Source organism: Dendrobates tinctorius, unplaced genomic scaffold, assembly GCF_039654945.1.
Source record: "Dendrobates tinctorius isolate UK_male_01 unplaced genomic scaffold, ASM3965494v1 ptg000105l, whole genome shotgun sequence".
Classification (NCBI taxonomy): Eukaryota; Metazoa; Chordata; class Amphibia; order Anura; family Dendrobatidae; genus Dendrobates; species Dendrobates tinctorius.
This window is the reverse complement of record NW_027361773.1, coordinates 11,211,755-11,228,638: the sequence shown is the minus strand read 5'-3', so window position 1 is coordinate 11,228,638 and position 16,884 is coordinate 11,211,755. Positions and strand designations below refer to the sequence as shown.

Genomic DNA, 16,884 nt, shown 5'->3' with positions numbered 1-16,884 from the left:
ATACTGCAGAGGAGGAGCCATAGTTAATCTTTTTTCAGATTATGCATAGTGTCGCCTCCTAGTGGACAGCAGCATAACACCCCATAGTACTGTGTCCCCCAATGAGGCGACAGAGTAAACATGTTATATTATACTCACCAGAGGGGGAGGTCCGCTGCCTCCCATCTTCATACGATGCAGTCCTCTTCTTCCCTTCCTGCAGTGGCTCCAGCACACTGCTCTGCCCTGTTGAGGGCAGAGCAGAATACTGCAGTGCGCAGGCGCCAGACCTCTCCCGACGCATGCGCACTGCAGGACTCTGCTCTCACCAGGGCAGAGCAGTGCGCCTGTGCCACGACAGGAGGGGAAGAGGAGGACGGCATCGTATGAAGATGGGAGGCGCCGGACCGGACCGTGACACCCATCGGACGGACGATCCCCATCCGGTGACTATAATCTAACGTGTTTTTCTTATCTTTCAGGTTACATCGGGGGCTTATCTACAGCATTACAGACTGCTGTAGATAAGCCCCTGATATCAATGCCGGCAGCTGTCAAAAAAAGGGTGACAGATTCCCTTTAAGGCCCCCATACACATTAAACTAGACTAATTTTGTTTGAACCCAACAATATCAGTGCAATTGATAGTCTAATTTGTAATGGGGGGGGAGGCGCCTCTAAAGTCTACCCTGACAGATGTCAGAAGAGTGAAGGATCTGGAAACCCTTTTGCTCTGGCAGAGAGGCCACTGCCAGGTTATTTGGGTAGTGGTTCTCACACAATGAACAGGAGAGCGCTCGGTCGAGGAGAGTGCTCCTGCCTATGGGGAAAGCCACTATCAACTGAACAGTTATTTGTGTGAGCCATCTACACTCACTGGCCACTTTATTAGGTACACCATGCTAGTAACGGGTTGGACCCCCTTTTGCCTTCAGAACTGCCTCAATTCTTCGTGGCAGAGATTCAACAAGGTGCTGGAAGCATTCCTCAGAGATTTTGGACCATATTGACATGATGGCATCACACAGTTGGCGCAGATTTGTCGGCTGCACATCCCTGATGCGAATCTCCCGTTCCACCACATCCCAAAGATGCTCTATTGGATTGAGATCTGGTGACTGAGGAGGCCATTTGAGTACAGTGAACTCATTGTCATGTTCAAGAAACCAATCTGAGATGATTCGAGCTTTATGACATGGCGCATTATCCTGCTGAAAGTAGCCATCAGATGTTGGGTACATTGTGGTCATAAAGGGATGGACATGGTCAGCAACAATACTCAGGTAGGCTGTGGCGTTGCAACGATGCTCAATTGGTACCAAGGGGCCCAAAGAGTGCCAAGAAAAAATTCCCCACACCATGACACCACCACCACCAGCCTGAACCGTTGATACAAGGCAGGATGGATCCATGCTTTCATGTTGTTTACGCCAAATTCTGACCCTACCATCCGAATGTCGCAGCAGAAATCGAGACTCATCAGACCAGGCAACGTTTTTCCAATCTTCTACTGTCCAATTTCGATGAGCTTGTGCAAATTGTAGCCTCAGTTTCCTGTTCTTAGCTGAGAGGAGTGGTACCCGGTGTGGTCTTCTGCTGCTATAGCCCATCTGCCTCAAAGTTCGACGCACTGTGCGTTCAGAGATGCTCTTCTGCCTACCTTGGTTGTAACGGGTGGCAATTTGAGTCACTGTTGCCTTTCTATCAGCTCGAACCAGTCTGCCCATTTTCCTCTGACCTCTGGCATCAACAAGGCATTTCCGGCCACAGAACTGCCACTCACTGGATTTTTTTTCTTTTTCGGACCATTCTCTGTAAACCCTAGAGATGGTTGTGCGTGAAAATCCCAGTAGATCAGCAGTTTCTGAAATACTCAGACCAGCCCTTCTGGCACCAACAATCATGCCACGTTCAAAGGCACTCAAATCACCTTTCTTCCCCATACTGATGCTCGGTTTGAACTGCAGGAGATTGTCTTGACCATGTCTACATGCCTAAATGCACTGAGTTGCCGCCATGTGATTGGCTGATTAGAAATTAAGTCTTAACACACAGTTGGACAGGTGTACCTAATAAAGTGGCCAGTGAGTGTATACTGTATGGTGGGCTTTAGAAACCTAGACATTAACTGCTCCTCTGGGGACATGATAGAACGTTTTAGAAAACACAAAGTGCTCACGAATGACAGATCTTTTAGGACAATGATGGGTGAGAATAAAGAAAAACACAGCAGCTTTACATTGCTCAGACTATGCTCAACAATACCAACGGGAACTTACAGCTCTCCTACATCTGCAGATCCAATGTTTTTCTAACTGAAAGGTAACAAGATAGTGAAAATCCTTGGGAAAGTAGTGACTAAACAAAGTTCTGCTCTCTAGTAAGCATTTCATAGTCAGACATCACAGACAGATGACATGCAACCACCTTCTCACAAACAGGATCTGATGCAGGCACAATGTAACATGGTAGAGGCATGGATGATACACCTACACAAGCCAAAATTGCAATATACATTGCACCAACAGAAATAGTTGAAGTAGGATGTGTTACGGAACAGTCTAAGAAACTCCTATTCAGGCAAAACTACTATGGTGATTTGAGTGAAATCTGGGCAACGTCAGCTCTGGATGAAAACACCCCATTAGGCCTGTTTCACACTTCAGTTTTTTTGTGTCAGTTAAAATCCGCCAAAATGGCGGAAAGCGGATCCGTTGCTAACTGATGTGAACATATGCCACCGGACCTTTTTTTTGGCGGATCCGTCGAATGAAGAATTTTAATGGAACCGCAGTCCGGGACCGCTGAATGAAGAATTTTAAAGGAGACACACACAGACTGACAGAGACACACACAGACTGACAGAGACACACACAGACTGACAGAGACACACACAGACTGACAGAGACACACACAGACTGACAGAGACACACACAGACTGACAGAGACACACACACAGATTTTTCCATCTGCCAGAAAGGATTTCAGGGTTAAAATTCCAGCTGAATTCCTTCCTCCGGACATGCGCGCTGTAAAATGCGGATCCTGCAGCAAAAAAAAAAAAAAAAACGTTGCAAGGTCCGTCCAGGCATGTCGGCGGACGCAAAAAATTTGGCGAATCCGTAAAAAAAAAAACGGATCCAACGGATGGCCATCCGTCAAGATCCACCAGTAATGCAACTCAATGGGGAAAAAAACGGATCCTCAAAAAAAAAAAAAAAAAAAAAATGGCGGATCCGTTTTTTTTAAAAAAAACTGGCGGATTTTGACTGATGGTCAAAAACGGAAGTGTGAAACAGGCCTTATGCAGCCAAAACATATAGGACGTGGCACAATGCCAGCTGCATGACTAGCTTCCTGGACTCCACCTCACAGGACACAAGATGTTATTAACAATCCTACTAAACATATTCCAACAATGACTTCTATTAAGTAACTAACGTCCAAGCGTAAAAGACGACAGACTAAATGGTCAGAGATATCACAGCTGAACATCTCTTTCAAATAATTTTTATTAGGTTTTAGAAAAACATTAAATAGGATACAGAAGAAAAGGAAAGGGAAATATGGAAAATATTGGGTAATAAATTAGAGAACTCGGAATAAGTATCCTAAACTCTCTTCAAAGGTAAATCTACTATTTTAATGAAAGTAAAATAAGATATATTTCAGAGTTAACTTTACTCCAAATGGTACAGCTAAACAAAATGTAAACTGAATATAGTTACTTCTAATCGGAAAATTACCGTATATATTCTAAAATCTATAAAAATTTCAGGCTCCACTCATCCCATTTCTTAGGTTATGTGCACACGTACTTTTGAGAGCTGCGGATTTGTCAGAAACCGCAGGTCAAAAGTCCTGCGGTTTCACACCTCATAATGGATAAGGTGTGCAACCGCAGCGGATTCCGCACAAAGAATTGACATGCTCGTATTATAACCCGCGGAAAAATCTGCAGCATATGCACAGTTTTTTGTTTTACCATTGAAAACAATGGTACTGTACAACAAAGCAGAAACTGCTGTGGACGTGCAGGGCCAGAAACGCTGCAGATCCGCAGCAGAATCCGCACCATGTGCACATAGCCTTATAATATTTATTTTGAAAATCAATAATGGCAAATCTCTTTTCCATGTGGCTATGTTGCCGCATTTTCTCCAAGATGCTCGTTGGGAGTTATTGGCACGCTGTGTTTTCCATTTTACTTTTTTTTCATTAATGTGGCATAAGTCGTGGAAAGCTCTGATCGGACAAGGCCGATGAGATGAAGGTACAAAGGTTTTGAGATCTAGTCATGTGTTGTGACACACAGGCCAGGTATTGGGATCCTCCTAATCTCCAGAGCTCTCAGTGATTATGACTAAGCTACTGCCTTATAGTCAACTCGTGTACACGTACAGTAGTCTGACCTGTATGACAGGACGACTGAAGCAATCATGGCTCATTACACAAATAAGACTCTGGGGTGAAACATCTGAACTTATGTGCAGTGGGATAAAGCCATGAGTACATATATATTTTCTGCTGCAGAGCCTGCTGACGACACACAAGACGAATCTGCAAGTAATGCTGTAAGCAACTCTGCAATGTGTGTACATGGCCTGCTAGTTCATAAGGAGTAAATATTAAGTAGTGTAGTAAAGGTGGTCCACTGGATGAAGATCTGATGCTGTAAATCGTGTCCGTCTTCTATGACAGCACATGAAGAGCAGCCCCAGAGGATTAGATGACTTCTGCATTTAACCCCTTAATGACCAGGGGTATTTTTGGTTTTACATTTTCATTTTTCCCTCCCCTTCTTTCCAGAGCCATAACTTTTTTATTTTTCCGTTTATATGGCCATGTGAGGGCTTATTTTTTGCGGGACGAGTTGTACTTTTAAATTACATCATTGGTTTTACCATATCGTGTACTCAAAAACGGGAAAAAAATTGCAAGTGCGGTGAAATTGCAAAAAAAAGTGCAATCCCACACTTGTTTTTTGCTTGGCTTTTTTGTTAGGTTCACTAGATGCTAAATCTCACCTGCCATTATGATTCTCCAGGTCATTACGAGTTCATAGACACCAAACATGTCTATGTCCTCTTCTATCTAAGTGGTGAAAAAACATTCCAAAGTTTGCTAAAAAAAAAAAAAATTTGCGCAGTTTTCCGAGACCCGTACCGTCTCCATTTTTCATGATCTGGGGTCGAGTGCGGGCTTATTTTTTCCGTGCCGGACTGACGTTTTTAATGATACCACGTTTGTGCAGATACGTTCTTTTGATCGCCCGTTATTGAATTTTAATGCAATGTCTTGGTGACCAAAAAAACGTAATTCTGGCGTTTTTAATTTTTTTCTCGCTACGCCGTTTAGCGATCGGGTTAATGCTTTTTTTTTATTGATAGATCGGGCGATTCTGAATGCGGCGATACCTAATATGTGTATGTGGGATTTTTTTTTTACTGTTTTATTTTGATTGGGGCGAAAGGGGGGTGATTTGAACTTCTAGGTTTTTTTTAATTTTTTTTATTTTTAAACATTTTTTTTTTTTACTTTTGGCATGCTTCAATAGCCTCCATAGGAGGCTAGAAGCTTGCGCAACCCAATCGGCTCTGCTACATATGGGCGATGAGCAGATCGCCCATATGTGGCAGATTTACTGCTGTGCTTTCAGCGCCGACCACCGGGTGGCGCTGAAAGCCATATGCCTGGAACAACCATAGAGGTCTCATAGAGACCTCTGGTTGTCCAGGCAACATGACGCCGACCCCCGATCACGTGACGGGGGTCGGCGGTGACGTCATTTCCGGCCCGGCGGCCGGAAATGCTATTTAAATGCACGCTGTCAGCTTTGACAGCGGCATTTAACTAGTTAATAGGCGCGGGCAGACGGCGATTCCGCTCGCGCCTATTGCGGGCACATGTCAGCTGTTCATAACAGCTGACATGTCCCGGCTTTGATGCGGGCTCAGCGCCGGAGCCCTCATCAAAGCAGGGGAGATGTCTGATGACGGACACATTCAGATCCTGGGCAGGTGCCAGTCGAGCATTTATGGGACATTTTTTACGTTGTGTGACCACAGGGTGCCATGATGCAGACAGATATTGCCAGAATAAACTCCTGTCCCAGACAGGTGCCATTTATCTGGGGTACTTTAGCAGATAAGGTGTTGCCCAGCATATGACCTGGATCCAACATGTGCATCCATAGGGAAAAAAATAAAAAGAAAACCAAGACATCGAACATTGTTTTATTTGTCCTTTAAAAAGACCTACATATTATCTGGCATTCATCCTTACAATGTAAAGTAGATGTCAGAGAGGTCTATGTGCAATTTGAGAAGGTGGAAGTATGAAACCAAAATGAGGCCTTAGAAATGAAGCACAAGTTCGCCTTTATTATGCAGCAAGTAAACGAATTATGGGAGCTCGGCTGCATTAACCGAGAACAGTCACTACACAGCCTACATAGTGTGAGGTGATGACGGCAGCCCCATCCCCAGGCGGTGGTGTGAAGTGCTTGCCCCGTTCCTGATTTCCTATTCTCTTGCATGTTTGCCACTCTTAAATGTTTCAGATCACCAAACAAATGTAAATATTAGACAAAGATAACACAAGTAATCACAAAATGCAGCTATTAAAATGACAGTCTTAATAATTAAGAGAGGAAAAGGAAATCCAAACCTACAGGGCCCTGTGTGAAAACGCGATTGCCCCCCTTAGACCTAGTAACTGGTTGGGCCAACCTTAGCAGCAACAACTGCAATCAAGCGCTTGCGATATCGGGCAATGAGTCTTTTAGGCTATGTTCCCACGTGCGGAATTGCTGCGGAAATTTCCATGTCAATTCCGCAACTCTCTACCGTGGAAATCCGCATGCGTAATTCCTCCGAAAAACTAGCATTTTGCAAGCATAATCAGCTTGCAGAATACTAGCGTTTTCCAAGCGATGTGTAGCAACGCTTGGAAAACTGATTGACAGGTTGGTCACACTTGTCAAACAGTGTTTGACAAGTGTGACTAACTTTTTACTATTGAGGCTGCCCATGCAGCATCAGTAGTAAAAGATATAATGTTAAATGTAAAAAAAAAGTTAAAAATAGTGATATTCTCACCATACAGCGTCCCAGATATCGTAGCATCTCGCGAGACCACTACGTCATCACAGGTCATTGTCGCAAGGCATCACTGGGAACGGGACTTGCCGTGAGCATCGCTGAGGCCTGGGAACGCTGCGGGGGACGCCGGAAGGTGAGAATATCATGATTTTTGTATTTTAATTCTATTTTTACACATGGAATAAAGCTTTGTTATGTCTCTTTCCATGTTTGGATGCCGTGGGGGGGGGGCAGCAGCCACATCCCACATGGAATAAAGCTGATAGCAGTAAACCAGCATGTGTCCATCACAGGCTGCTGTACAAGATGAACAACTACTGGGAGCCAAGAAAACCATAGGGTGTGCCACCACTGACATCAATGCAAGTTCTCTGCAGATAATTATTTCTATTCCATGCAGATCTATTTTAAATGGAATGAGTCAGCAGGCTCCACCCTCTTAAACCATCTATATGGGCATGTAGGTTATGGAAAGCTTAATAACATGATACCTTGATATTTGCTAAGAGTTGTCTTATTCCAGAGAAGTGTTTTTTTTAGTTACGTAAATGAGCCAAGATATATGGGCTGGACACTGATCTGCAGGAGAATCTGACTCTAGAGCTAAATTTTAAGTAAAAGAGCGCATTACCATTGTGACGTGTAATGGCTGCTCTCTGCTCCACTGATCTCACTGCAGAGCTGTGTGTGATTATACCGGACACATCTGGAGGATCCTCCCACTACTTCATCTTCCATCTCATAGCAGCCAGCATTGCATTAGAGCAGAGCTGTAGGCTGCTCCATAGTATTCGCCAAACACGTCACCATTCCACCAGTAGCAGGACAACTGCAGCATGTGACTTGAGCAACAAGTCACTGGATGCTTTTCTGATGACTGGCTATTCAAGTCACTTGACCACTGCAACTAATCACAGGCTGCAGCAGTCCATGGAGCGGCCTGTGCAGGATCCAGGCGGGTCACGGTAGAAAAGTTAATTGAATTTTTTTCAGCTCCATGCACCCTGTTTAACTTTTCTTCATTTTGTCCAGACAACCCCTTTGAATATATAGGGTGGGGGGGATAGGGGCACCTTTCACATTGTATATGTTTTGTTGTACAGCCTAAAACAGACTGGAGATTCATTATAATAGCTTATTAACATGTATTAGTGTTAATGATTTCACAGCCAGAGATCTTACTCATCAATTCTGAAGCCAAGGGAATCTGTCACCCTTTTTTGGACTATCAGTTGCCAGCATTGACATCAGGGGCTTATCTACAGCATTCTGTAATGCTGTAGAAGAGAAGAAAAACACGTTATATTATGCTCACCGAGGTGGGCGGTCCGGCGTCTCCCTTCTTCATGCGATGACGTCGTCCTCTTCTCCCATCCTGTAATGGCTCCTGCACAAGCGCACTCATCTGCCCTGTTGAGGGCAGAGCAAAGTCCTGCAGTGCGCAGGCGTCGGGAGAGGTCTGGCACCTGCGCACTGCACAATTCTGCTCTGCCCTCAACAGGGCAGAGCAATGTGCCTGCACCGGAGCCATTACAGGATGGAAGAAGAGGACGTCATCGCATGAAGAAGGGAGGCGCCAGACCGGACCGCTACACCCATCGGACCAGACCGCCCACCTCGGTGAGTATAATATAACGTGTTTTTCTTACAGAATGCTGTAGATAAGCCCCCAATGTCTATGCCGGCAGCCAATAGGGCAAAAAAAAGGGTGACAGATTCCCTTTAAGTGATTTCTTGTTTTAGAACAGGTGTGGATACAGAATTTTGATGTGATAATTTAGGTTTTAAGGGAATGAGGGGAGAGAATCAATATCACACAGGCACTGAAGGTTTGAATTAATTTTTCCCTTGATAAAGATCTTCATTTAAAAACTGCATTTTGTTTTTACTTGTGTTCGCTTTGTCTAATTTTTACATTTGTTTGGTGATCTTAAACATTTAAGAGTGACAAACATGCAGAAGAATAAGAAATCAGAAAGGGGGCAAAAACTTTCATACAACTGTATATTCTTTAGTCATGAACAACCCAATGAAGCTATAATGGTCTGTTTTATGTTTTTATTCTGGGGGAGGGAATTTTGTAGTTTGGGACCATTTTAGAAGCAAGGACTTGTATATTAACTTAATTTTTGGAGGGTAGAATAAAAAAAAGTTATGCCAATTTTTCATGGTGATAAAGGGGTTTACAACATTCAAAAATAAAGTGTCTAAATGATTACATACCGTAGTTGTAAAACAAAAAAAAAAAAAAGTCATAGCACACACCCTGAATAATCCAATTCCAGACATCTGCCGCGGCTTCCATCTTTGTGCTTTGGCAGCATTAGAGAGGACTATATCACCTATCAGTACTGCAGCAAATAACTAAGCTTCTACACTGGTTGCGGCGATGATGGAGCTGTAGCCGAAACACAAGCGACAAGAAGAGTGACAGAGCCAACTCTGGGTCAGGGAGTATGCGTTCAATTTGTGTTAGTTTTAAATCTATGGAGTCATTTAGACATCCTTTATGAAAGTGGAAAACCCCTTTAAGCATTCAAAATAGACAAGGTGATGTTTTTAAAATACAGGTTACTGCTGCTATAATACTTGATAACTATGTATGGCTGTGATCTAAACATGACTGTTTTAAAGTGACAAGTAGCCTAATACACCAATGAAATCATGGCGGGAGCTATTGGCATCTAAGGGGTCTGATGTCCGAATGATCTTCGATACAGACTGTTTCCACATGCTTATATCGAAATCTGATGACTTGTCAGTCTCTCCAAAGGAAACATTTCATGGACAGCTCACCTGTCCACAGCGGCTATTCACCTATTTGGGTGTTACTTTGTTGATGAAGCACCACCCGTTTGTAGAAGTTGCATAGAGAAACCCAACACTAGAATACCCTTTTAATTGTGTTAGCAAAAAGCTGACCACATCATAACAGAAGGAAGCAAGTGTGAGTAGGTTCAAGCTGCTATTACAGCGCAATATACAGACAATATATATACACCCACCAGCTCGCTGTAAGCGCTAAGATATATGCAAACACTGGCTACACGAAAAACTGCATTACTGCTATAAAGAATATATAAAATGAAGGTACGGTACTTTGTGCACAAATTAGCCAATTCCTGTGAACACATTAACTACAACAAGGCGACCTTTCCTTGATGGTACTATAACCGAAAGTTGTTCCAACATGCTAAAGTACGTAGTATACTATTGACTGTGGTGACCGCCCGCATAGTCAACTGAGTGCCTCCTTCCATCAACCTTAAGCCATTTTTAGTGTTAGATCCTACCTGCCCTTTAAAAATGAATTGTAGGCTTTTAGCCTGTGAGAGGCATGTTAGATAAATATTAGGTTTAGGGTCCCAAACAAAGGTCGGTCACCTTACCGTGGCAGGTGTTGATGGGCATACATAAACTGGCCATTTTGTGTGCTAAATACCTTCATTTTATAAGTGTTATATTCAGCAGTAATGGAGTTTATTTCATGTAGTCAATGTCGCACACAGTGGTTACAGAGGCTGCTGTATTCTTTTGTGTGGACAATTTGAAAAACAAGGCTAATTTATTCTAGAAGAAAAGCACAAGCGTACAGGATGGAGCAACAACACTACATATAACATGTTGCTAGGTGTGGTGCTGTTCGTGGAAGAATTCTCATCAGAAAAGAACACACATTTGTTTCCTTTTCAAAATAAGTAGCCTCAAGATAAAATCTCCCCAGTTAAAAAGAAAGTGGCGCTGTATTACAACCCCGAAACAATCATTTTCTATAGCTGAACATGCACACACCGGGTACACATGACCAGGCCAAGTTTCACGGGACCAAAGACCGTCTGATGTGAGAAAAAAAACGGGCTGGAGGAACAGCAAGGAGCTAATGTGTAAAGGGCCTGTCCCACTAAACGATATCGCTAGCAATATCGCTATAACGTCACTGGTTTTTGTGACGTAGCAGTGATATTGCTAGCGATATCGCTATGTGTGATACTTACCTCCGACCGGCTCCCCCCGCTGGTTATCGCTGATTGCGCGAGAACGGCCTGGGACGTTTCTCGTCGTCAGCTTCCTGCGGCACCGAGCGGACGCGGGCGGGAGGACGTCAGGATCGCCTCGTCTGACAGGTAAGTAACGACTGCCGAGATCTGCCTGTGTGGCAGCTCACTAGCGATCCTGACCACATCATATCGTTTGTCGGGATCGCTGGTGCATCGCTAAGTGTGACAGTATCTTAACACGTAGTGATGAGCGGACACGCTCAGGTAAGGTGTTATCCGAGAATGCTCGGGTGCTAACCAAGTGTCTTCTGCGTGCTCGGAAAATATGTTCTAGTACCTGCGGCTGCATGTCTCGTGGCTGTTAAACGGTGCACTACCACCCCCATACACCTCGCCCACTGCCAACCCCGGGAACCTCCCCACCCCACTGCCAACCCCAGGAACCTCCCCCACCGCCGTGCCGCCAACCCCGGGAACCTACCCCAAGAAACTTCCCCCACCGCTGTGCCTCCAACCCCGGGAAGCTCCCCCACCACCAATGGTGGGAACCTACCCCACCGGGCACCTTTCTTACCACAGCCCCTAACCTACCAGAGCATGGCTACCCCCAGCCACCCCACCTACAAAAGCACTGCTGATTCCAGGCACCACCCCTACCAGAGCACTGCTACCCATGCATGTCCCCCTAATGGTGCACCACTACTCACAAGCGCCCTCCCATCAGTGCACTGCTACCAATGCATGTCCCCCTAATGGTGCACCGCTACTCACAAGCGCCCTCCCATCAGTGCACTGCTACCCATGCATGTCCCCCTAATGGTGCACCGCTACTCACAAGCGCCCTCCCATCAGTGCACTGCTACCCATGCATGTCCCCCTAATGGTGCACCGCTACTCACAAGCGCCCTCCCATCAGTGCACTGCTACCCATGCATGTCCCCCTAATGGTGCACCGCTACTCACAAGCGCCCTCCCATCAGTGCACTGCTACCCATGCATGTCCCCCTAATGGTGCACCGCTACTCACAAGCGCCCTCACATCAGTGCACTGCTACCCATGCATGTCCCCCTAATGGTGCACCGCTACTCACAAGCGCCCTCCCATCAGTGCACTGCTACCCATGCATGTCCCCCTAATGGTGCACCGCTACTCACAAGCGCCCTCACATCAGTGCACTGCTACCCATGCATGTCCCCCTAATGGTGCACCGCTACTCACAAGCGCCCTCCCATCAGTGCACTGCTACCCATGCATGTCCCCCTAATGGTGCACCGCTACTCACAAGCGCCCTCCCATCAGTGCACTGCTACCCATGCATGTCCCCCTAATGGTGCACCGCTACTCACAAGCGCCCTCCCATCAGTGCACTGCTACCCATGGGCGCCTCTGAGCCGATACACACCGCTCCCCAATGCTGGTCGTATAGACACCAGTGCACCCTCACGGGCGGGCACTGCTGTGACTCTCCAGGCCTTGTGAGGGAAGTGTCCCCAGGAAGTTGGAGGCCACCAGGTGGGGGTGTGGCGGGCACAGGGGGAGCCGTGAACACATGCTCACCGTCAGGCCGGTCCCCAGCACGATAACGTCGTACTCCTCATTCATGGTGCTCGGCTGCGGGTGACTCGGCGTCTGTCAGCAAAGAAAAGTCGGGAGCGCGCTCACACACTGCGCTTATGGCGGATGCGGAAGCGCAGGCAAAGAGAACGTGGGAGCGCGCACAACAGCCACTCCCTACGTGCCCGAACGTCACGAATTGGCCAATCAGAAAGGAGCGAAGAGGGGAGTCATGGGGCAGCCTCATAGACTCCCTATAGAGAGCTGTCACTTCCGGAAACGGCTCTACCTAATGAATGGATTGGCCGATGAGTGACTTAGGGCGGGGCTTCCGCAAGACGATGCCGTGTCCTGTGCAGAGCTGTGACAGCCTTATGTGTGCGGCCCAGTCAGAACTAGAGCACACTACGCGTAGTGATACACACGCCACTCGGCCAGGAAATGAAATCCTGCCACATGCAGCAGTAAACTAGTGCGTGCGCCGGGACAAGACTGCGAGCAGCGCTGATTGCGAGCACTGTGGCTGACTTTCCTGTCAGACGACCTTTATTTGTACAGTGAGGCCTATGGAAATAATGCACAGAATAATAATCTTTATTTTTTATATAATCTATATTTTTATATAGCGCTAACATATTCCACAGCGCTTTACATTATCATCACTGTCCCCGATGGGGCTCACAATCTCAGTTCCCTATCAGTATGTCTTTAGAATAGAATGGTATACCTACAGCATGGTGCATTATGGGAGAACGACAAAGGACAGGTGTAAGAAATAGATGCATGTAGTTATAGAAATAATAGCAGCAGATACGGGCTCACTTCTTATAGTGTTCTAAGGCTACTTTCACACATCAGGTTTTCGCCGTCAGGCGCGATCAGGCGTCGTGTCGGATCCGGCAAATGTTATGTAAAACCGGATGTGATGGATCTGGTTTTCTGCCGGATCCGTCTTGCGCATGACAGCCAAAACCGGATCCGTCTCATCCGGTTTTCTATCCGTTTTTCAACGGATTACGCCGGATCCGGTTTTTAAAAACGCCCCTTGGGGTCTTCCGAATGGGATTGGCTACTGAATAACTATACCGTGTTCCTACAGCCCTTCTTTGAAAGGTTGTAGAGGAGAAAGTGCAGGTTGGAGAGAAGAGCAAGTGACTGGCGAAGATGGATGTTGTCATTGGAAATATTTTGAAGAATGTGGCGGATTTTACAGCGGCTGTGGCTGAGGATCCCACTGTCAGGGTTTTATATATGTTTGCTGTGGGCAGAGCTACTGAGCATGCTCAGACCCAAAACACCGGATCCGGCTTTCGCCAGATCCAGCACATTGCGGCGCTCATAGACTTTCATTTTGTGAAAAAGGCGGGTCCGGCTTTTTCGCCGGAGACAAAAACCGTTACAGTTGCCGTTTTTTCCAGACGCCGGATTGCGATACATTGCCGGATCCGACGAAAACCGGACGAACCGCATGGCCATCCGGCGCGATCCGGCGCTAATGCAAGTCAATGGGGGGGAAACCAGATCCGGCATTGCATTTCGCCGGATCCGGTTTTTGTCAAAAGAGCCGGATCGCGCCTGACAGCGAAAACCTGATGTGTTTAAGAGGCCTAACATACGAGCTCGCTCCTTGTGGTGCGCTCACATACTGGCTCTCCTTGTAGTGCGCTCATATACTGTCTCTCCTTGTGCACTTACATACTGGCTCGCTCCTTGTGCGCTCACATATGGGCTCGCTCCTTGTGCGCTTACATACGAGCTTGCTCCTTGTAGTGCACTCACATGGGCTCGCTTCTTATAGTGTTCTAACATACAAGCTCGCTCCTTGTAGTGCGCTCACATACTGTCTCCTTGTGCACTTACATACTGGCTCACTCCTTGTGCGCTTACATACGAGCTTGCTCCTTGTAGTGCACTCACATATGGGCTCGCTCCTTATAGTACACTCACATACTGGCTCGATCCTTGTATTGCGCTCACATACTGTCTCTCCTTGTGCACTTACATACTGGCTCGCTCCTTGTAGTGCACTCACGAGCTCGCTCCTTGAAGTGCGCTCACATATGGGCTCGCTCCTTGTAGTGTGCTTACATACGAGCTCGCTCCTTACAGTGCGCTCACATACTGTCTCTCCTTGTGCACTTACATACTGGCTCGCTCCTTGTAGTGCACTCACATACAGGCTCGCTCCTTGTAGTGCGCTCACATACGAGCTCGCTCCTTGTAATGCGCTCACATATGGGCTTGTTCCTTGTAGTGCGCTTACATATGAGCTCGCTCCTTGTGCCCTGTCATACGAGCACGCTCCTTGTAGTGCGCTCACATACTGGCTCTCCTTGTGCACTAACATATGGGCTTGCTCCTTGAAGTGCGCTCACATACTGTCTCTCCTTGTGCGCTTACATACGAGCTTGCTCCTTGTAGTGCACTCACATATGGGCTCGCTTATAGTGTTCTAACGAGCTCGCTCCTTGTAGTGTGCTCACATACTGTCTCTCTTTGTGCACTTAGATACTGGCTCGCTCCTTGTGCGCTCACATACGGGCTCGCTCCTTATGCGCTTACATACGAGCTTGCTCCTTGTAGTGCACTCACATATGGGCTCGCTCCTTATAGTACACTCACATACTGGCTTGATCCTTGTAATGCGCTCACATACTGTCTCTCCTTGTGCACTTACATACTGGCTCGCTCCTCGTAGTGCACTCACATACGAGCTCGCTCCTTGAAGTGCGCTCACATATGGGTTCGCTCCTTGTAGTGCGCTTACATATGAGCTCGCTCCTTGTGCCCTGTCATACGAGCACACTCCTTGTAGTGCGCTCACATACTGGCTCTCCTTGTGTGCTAACATACTGGCTCACTCCTTGTGCGCTCACATATGGGCTTGCTCCTTGTGCGCTCACATACGGGCTCATTCCTTGTAGTGCGCTCACATACTGGCTTCTCTCCCTGTAGTGTGCTCACATATGGGCTCGCTCCTTGTAGTGCGCTTACATACGAGCTCGCTCCTTATAGTTCGCTCACATATGGGCTCGATCCTTGTGCGCTCACATACTGTCTCCTTGTAGTGCGCTTACATACTGGCTCGCTCCTTGTAGTGCGCTCACATACGAGCTCGCTCCTTGCAGTGCGCTCACATATGGGCTCGCTCCTTGTAGTGCGCTTACATATGAGCTCGCTCCTTGTAGTGCGCTCACATACTGGCTCTCCTTGTGAGCTAACATACTGGCTCGCTCCTTGTACTGCGCTCACACACGGGCTTGCTCCTTGTGCGCTCACATACGGGCTCACTCCTTGTAGTGCGCTCACATACTGGCTTCTCTCCCTGTAGTGGGATCACATACGGGCTTGCTCCTTGTAGTGCGCTCACATACGGGCTTGCTCCTTGTAGTGTGCTCACATACGGGCTCGCTCCTTGTAGTGCACTCACATACAAGCTCGCTCCTTGTAGTGCACTCACATACAAGCTCGCTCCTTGTAGTGTGCTCACATACTGTCTCTCCTTGTGCGCTTACATACTGGCTCGCTCCTTGTAGTGCGCTCACATATGGGCTCGCTCCTTGTGCACTCACGGGTTCGCTCCTTGTGGTGCGCTCATATACGTGCTTGCTTGTAGTGCACTCACATACGGGCTCGCTCCTTGTAGTGTGCTCACATACAGGATCACTCCTTGTAGTGTGCTCACATACAGGATCGCTCCTTGTAGTGTGCTCACATACAGGATCGCTCCTTGTAGTGCGCTCACATACGGGCTTGCTCCTTGTAGTGCGCTCACATACGGGCTCACTCCTTGTAGTGCGCTCACATACTGACTTCTCTCCCTGTAGTGAGATCACAAAGGGGCTCGCTCCTTGTGCGCTCACATACGGGCTCACTCCTTGTAGTGCGCTCACATACGGGCTCGCTCCTTGTAGTGCTCTCACATACAGGCTCGCTCCTTATAGTGTGCTCACATACAGGATCACTCCTTGTGTGCTCACATACGGGCTCGCTCCTTGTAGTGTGCTCACATACAGGATCGCTCCTTGTAGTGCGCTCACATACGGGATTGCTCCTTGTAGTGCGCTCACATACGGGCTCATTCCTTGTAGTGCGCTCACATACTGGCTTCTCTCCCTGTAGTGGGATCACATACGGGTTCGCTCCTTGTACTGCACTCACATACGGGCTTGCTCCTTGTAGTGTGCTCCCATACGGGCTCGCTCCTTGTAGTGCACTCACATACGGGCTCGCTCCTTGTAGTGCACTC

General features: G+C 47.1%; 1 protein-coding gene across 1 annotated transcript in view; it reads right to left on the bottom strand.

The window, feature by feature from the left end:
* Positions 1 to 12,856, bottom strand: part of GDI2 (GDP dissociation inhibitor 2) — a 76,668-nt gene extending 63,812 nt beyond the window's left edge. The window contains exon 1 of the mRNA XM_073589065.1: positions 12,639 to 12,856. Coding sequence (XP_073445166.1) covers positions 12,639 to 12,683 — 45 coding nt within the window. The 5' untranslated portion in view covers positions 12,684 to 12,856. The remainder of the gene's footprint in view (positions 1 to 12,638) is intronic.
* Positions 12,857 to 16,884: the final 4,028 nt, after the last annotated feature.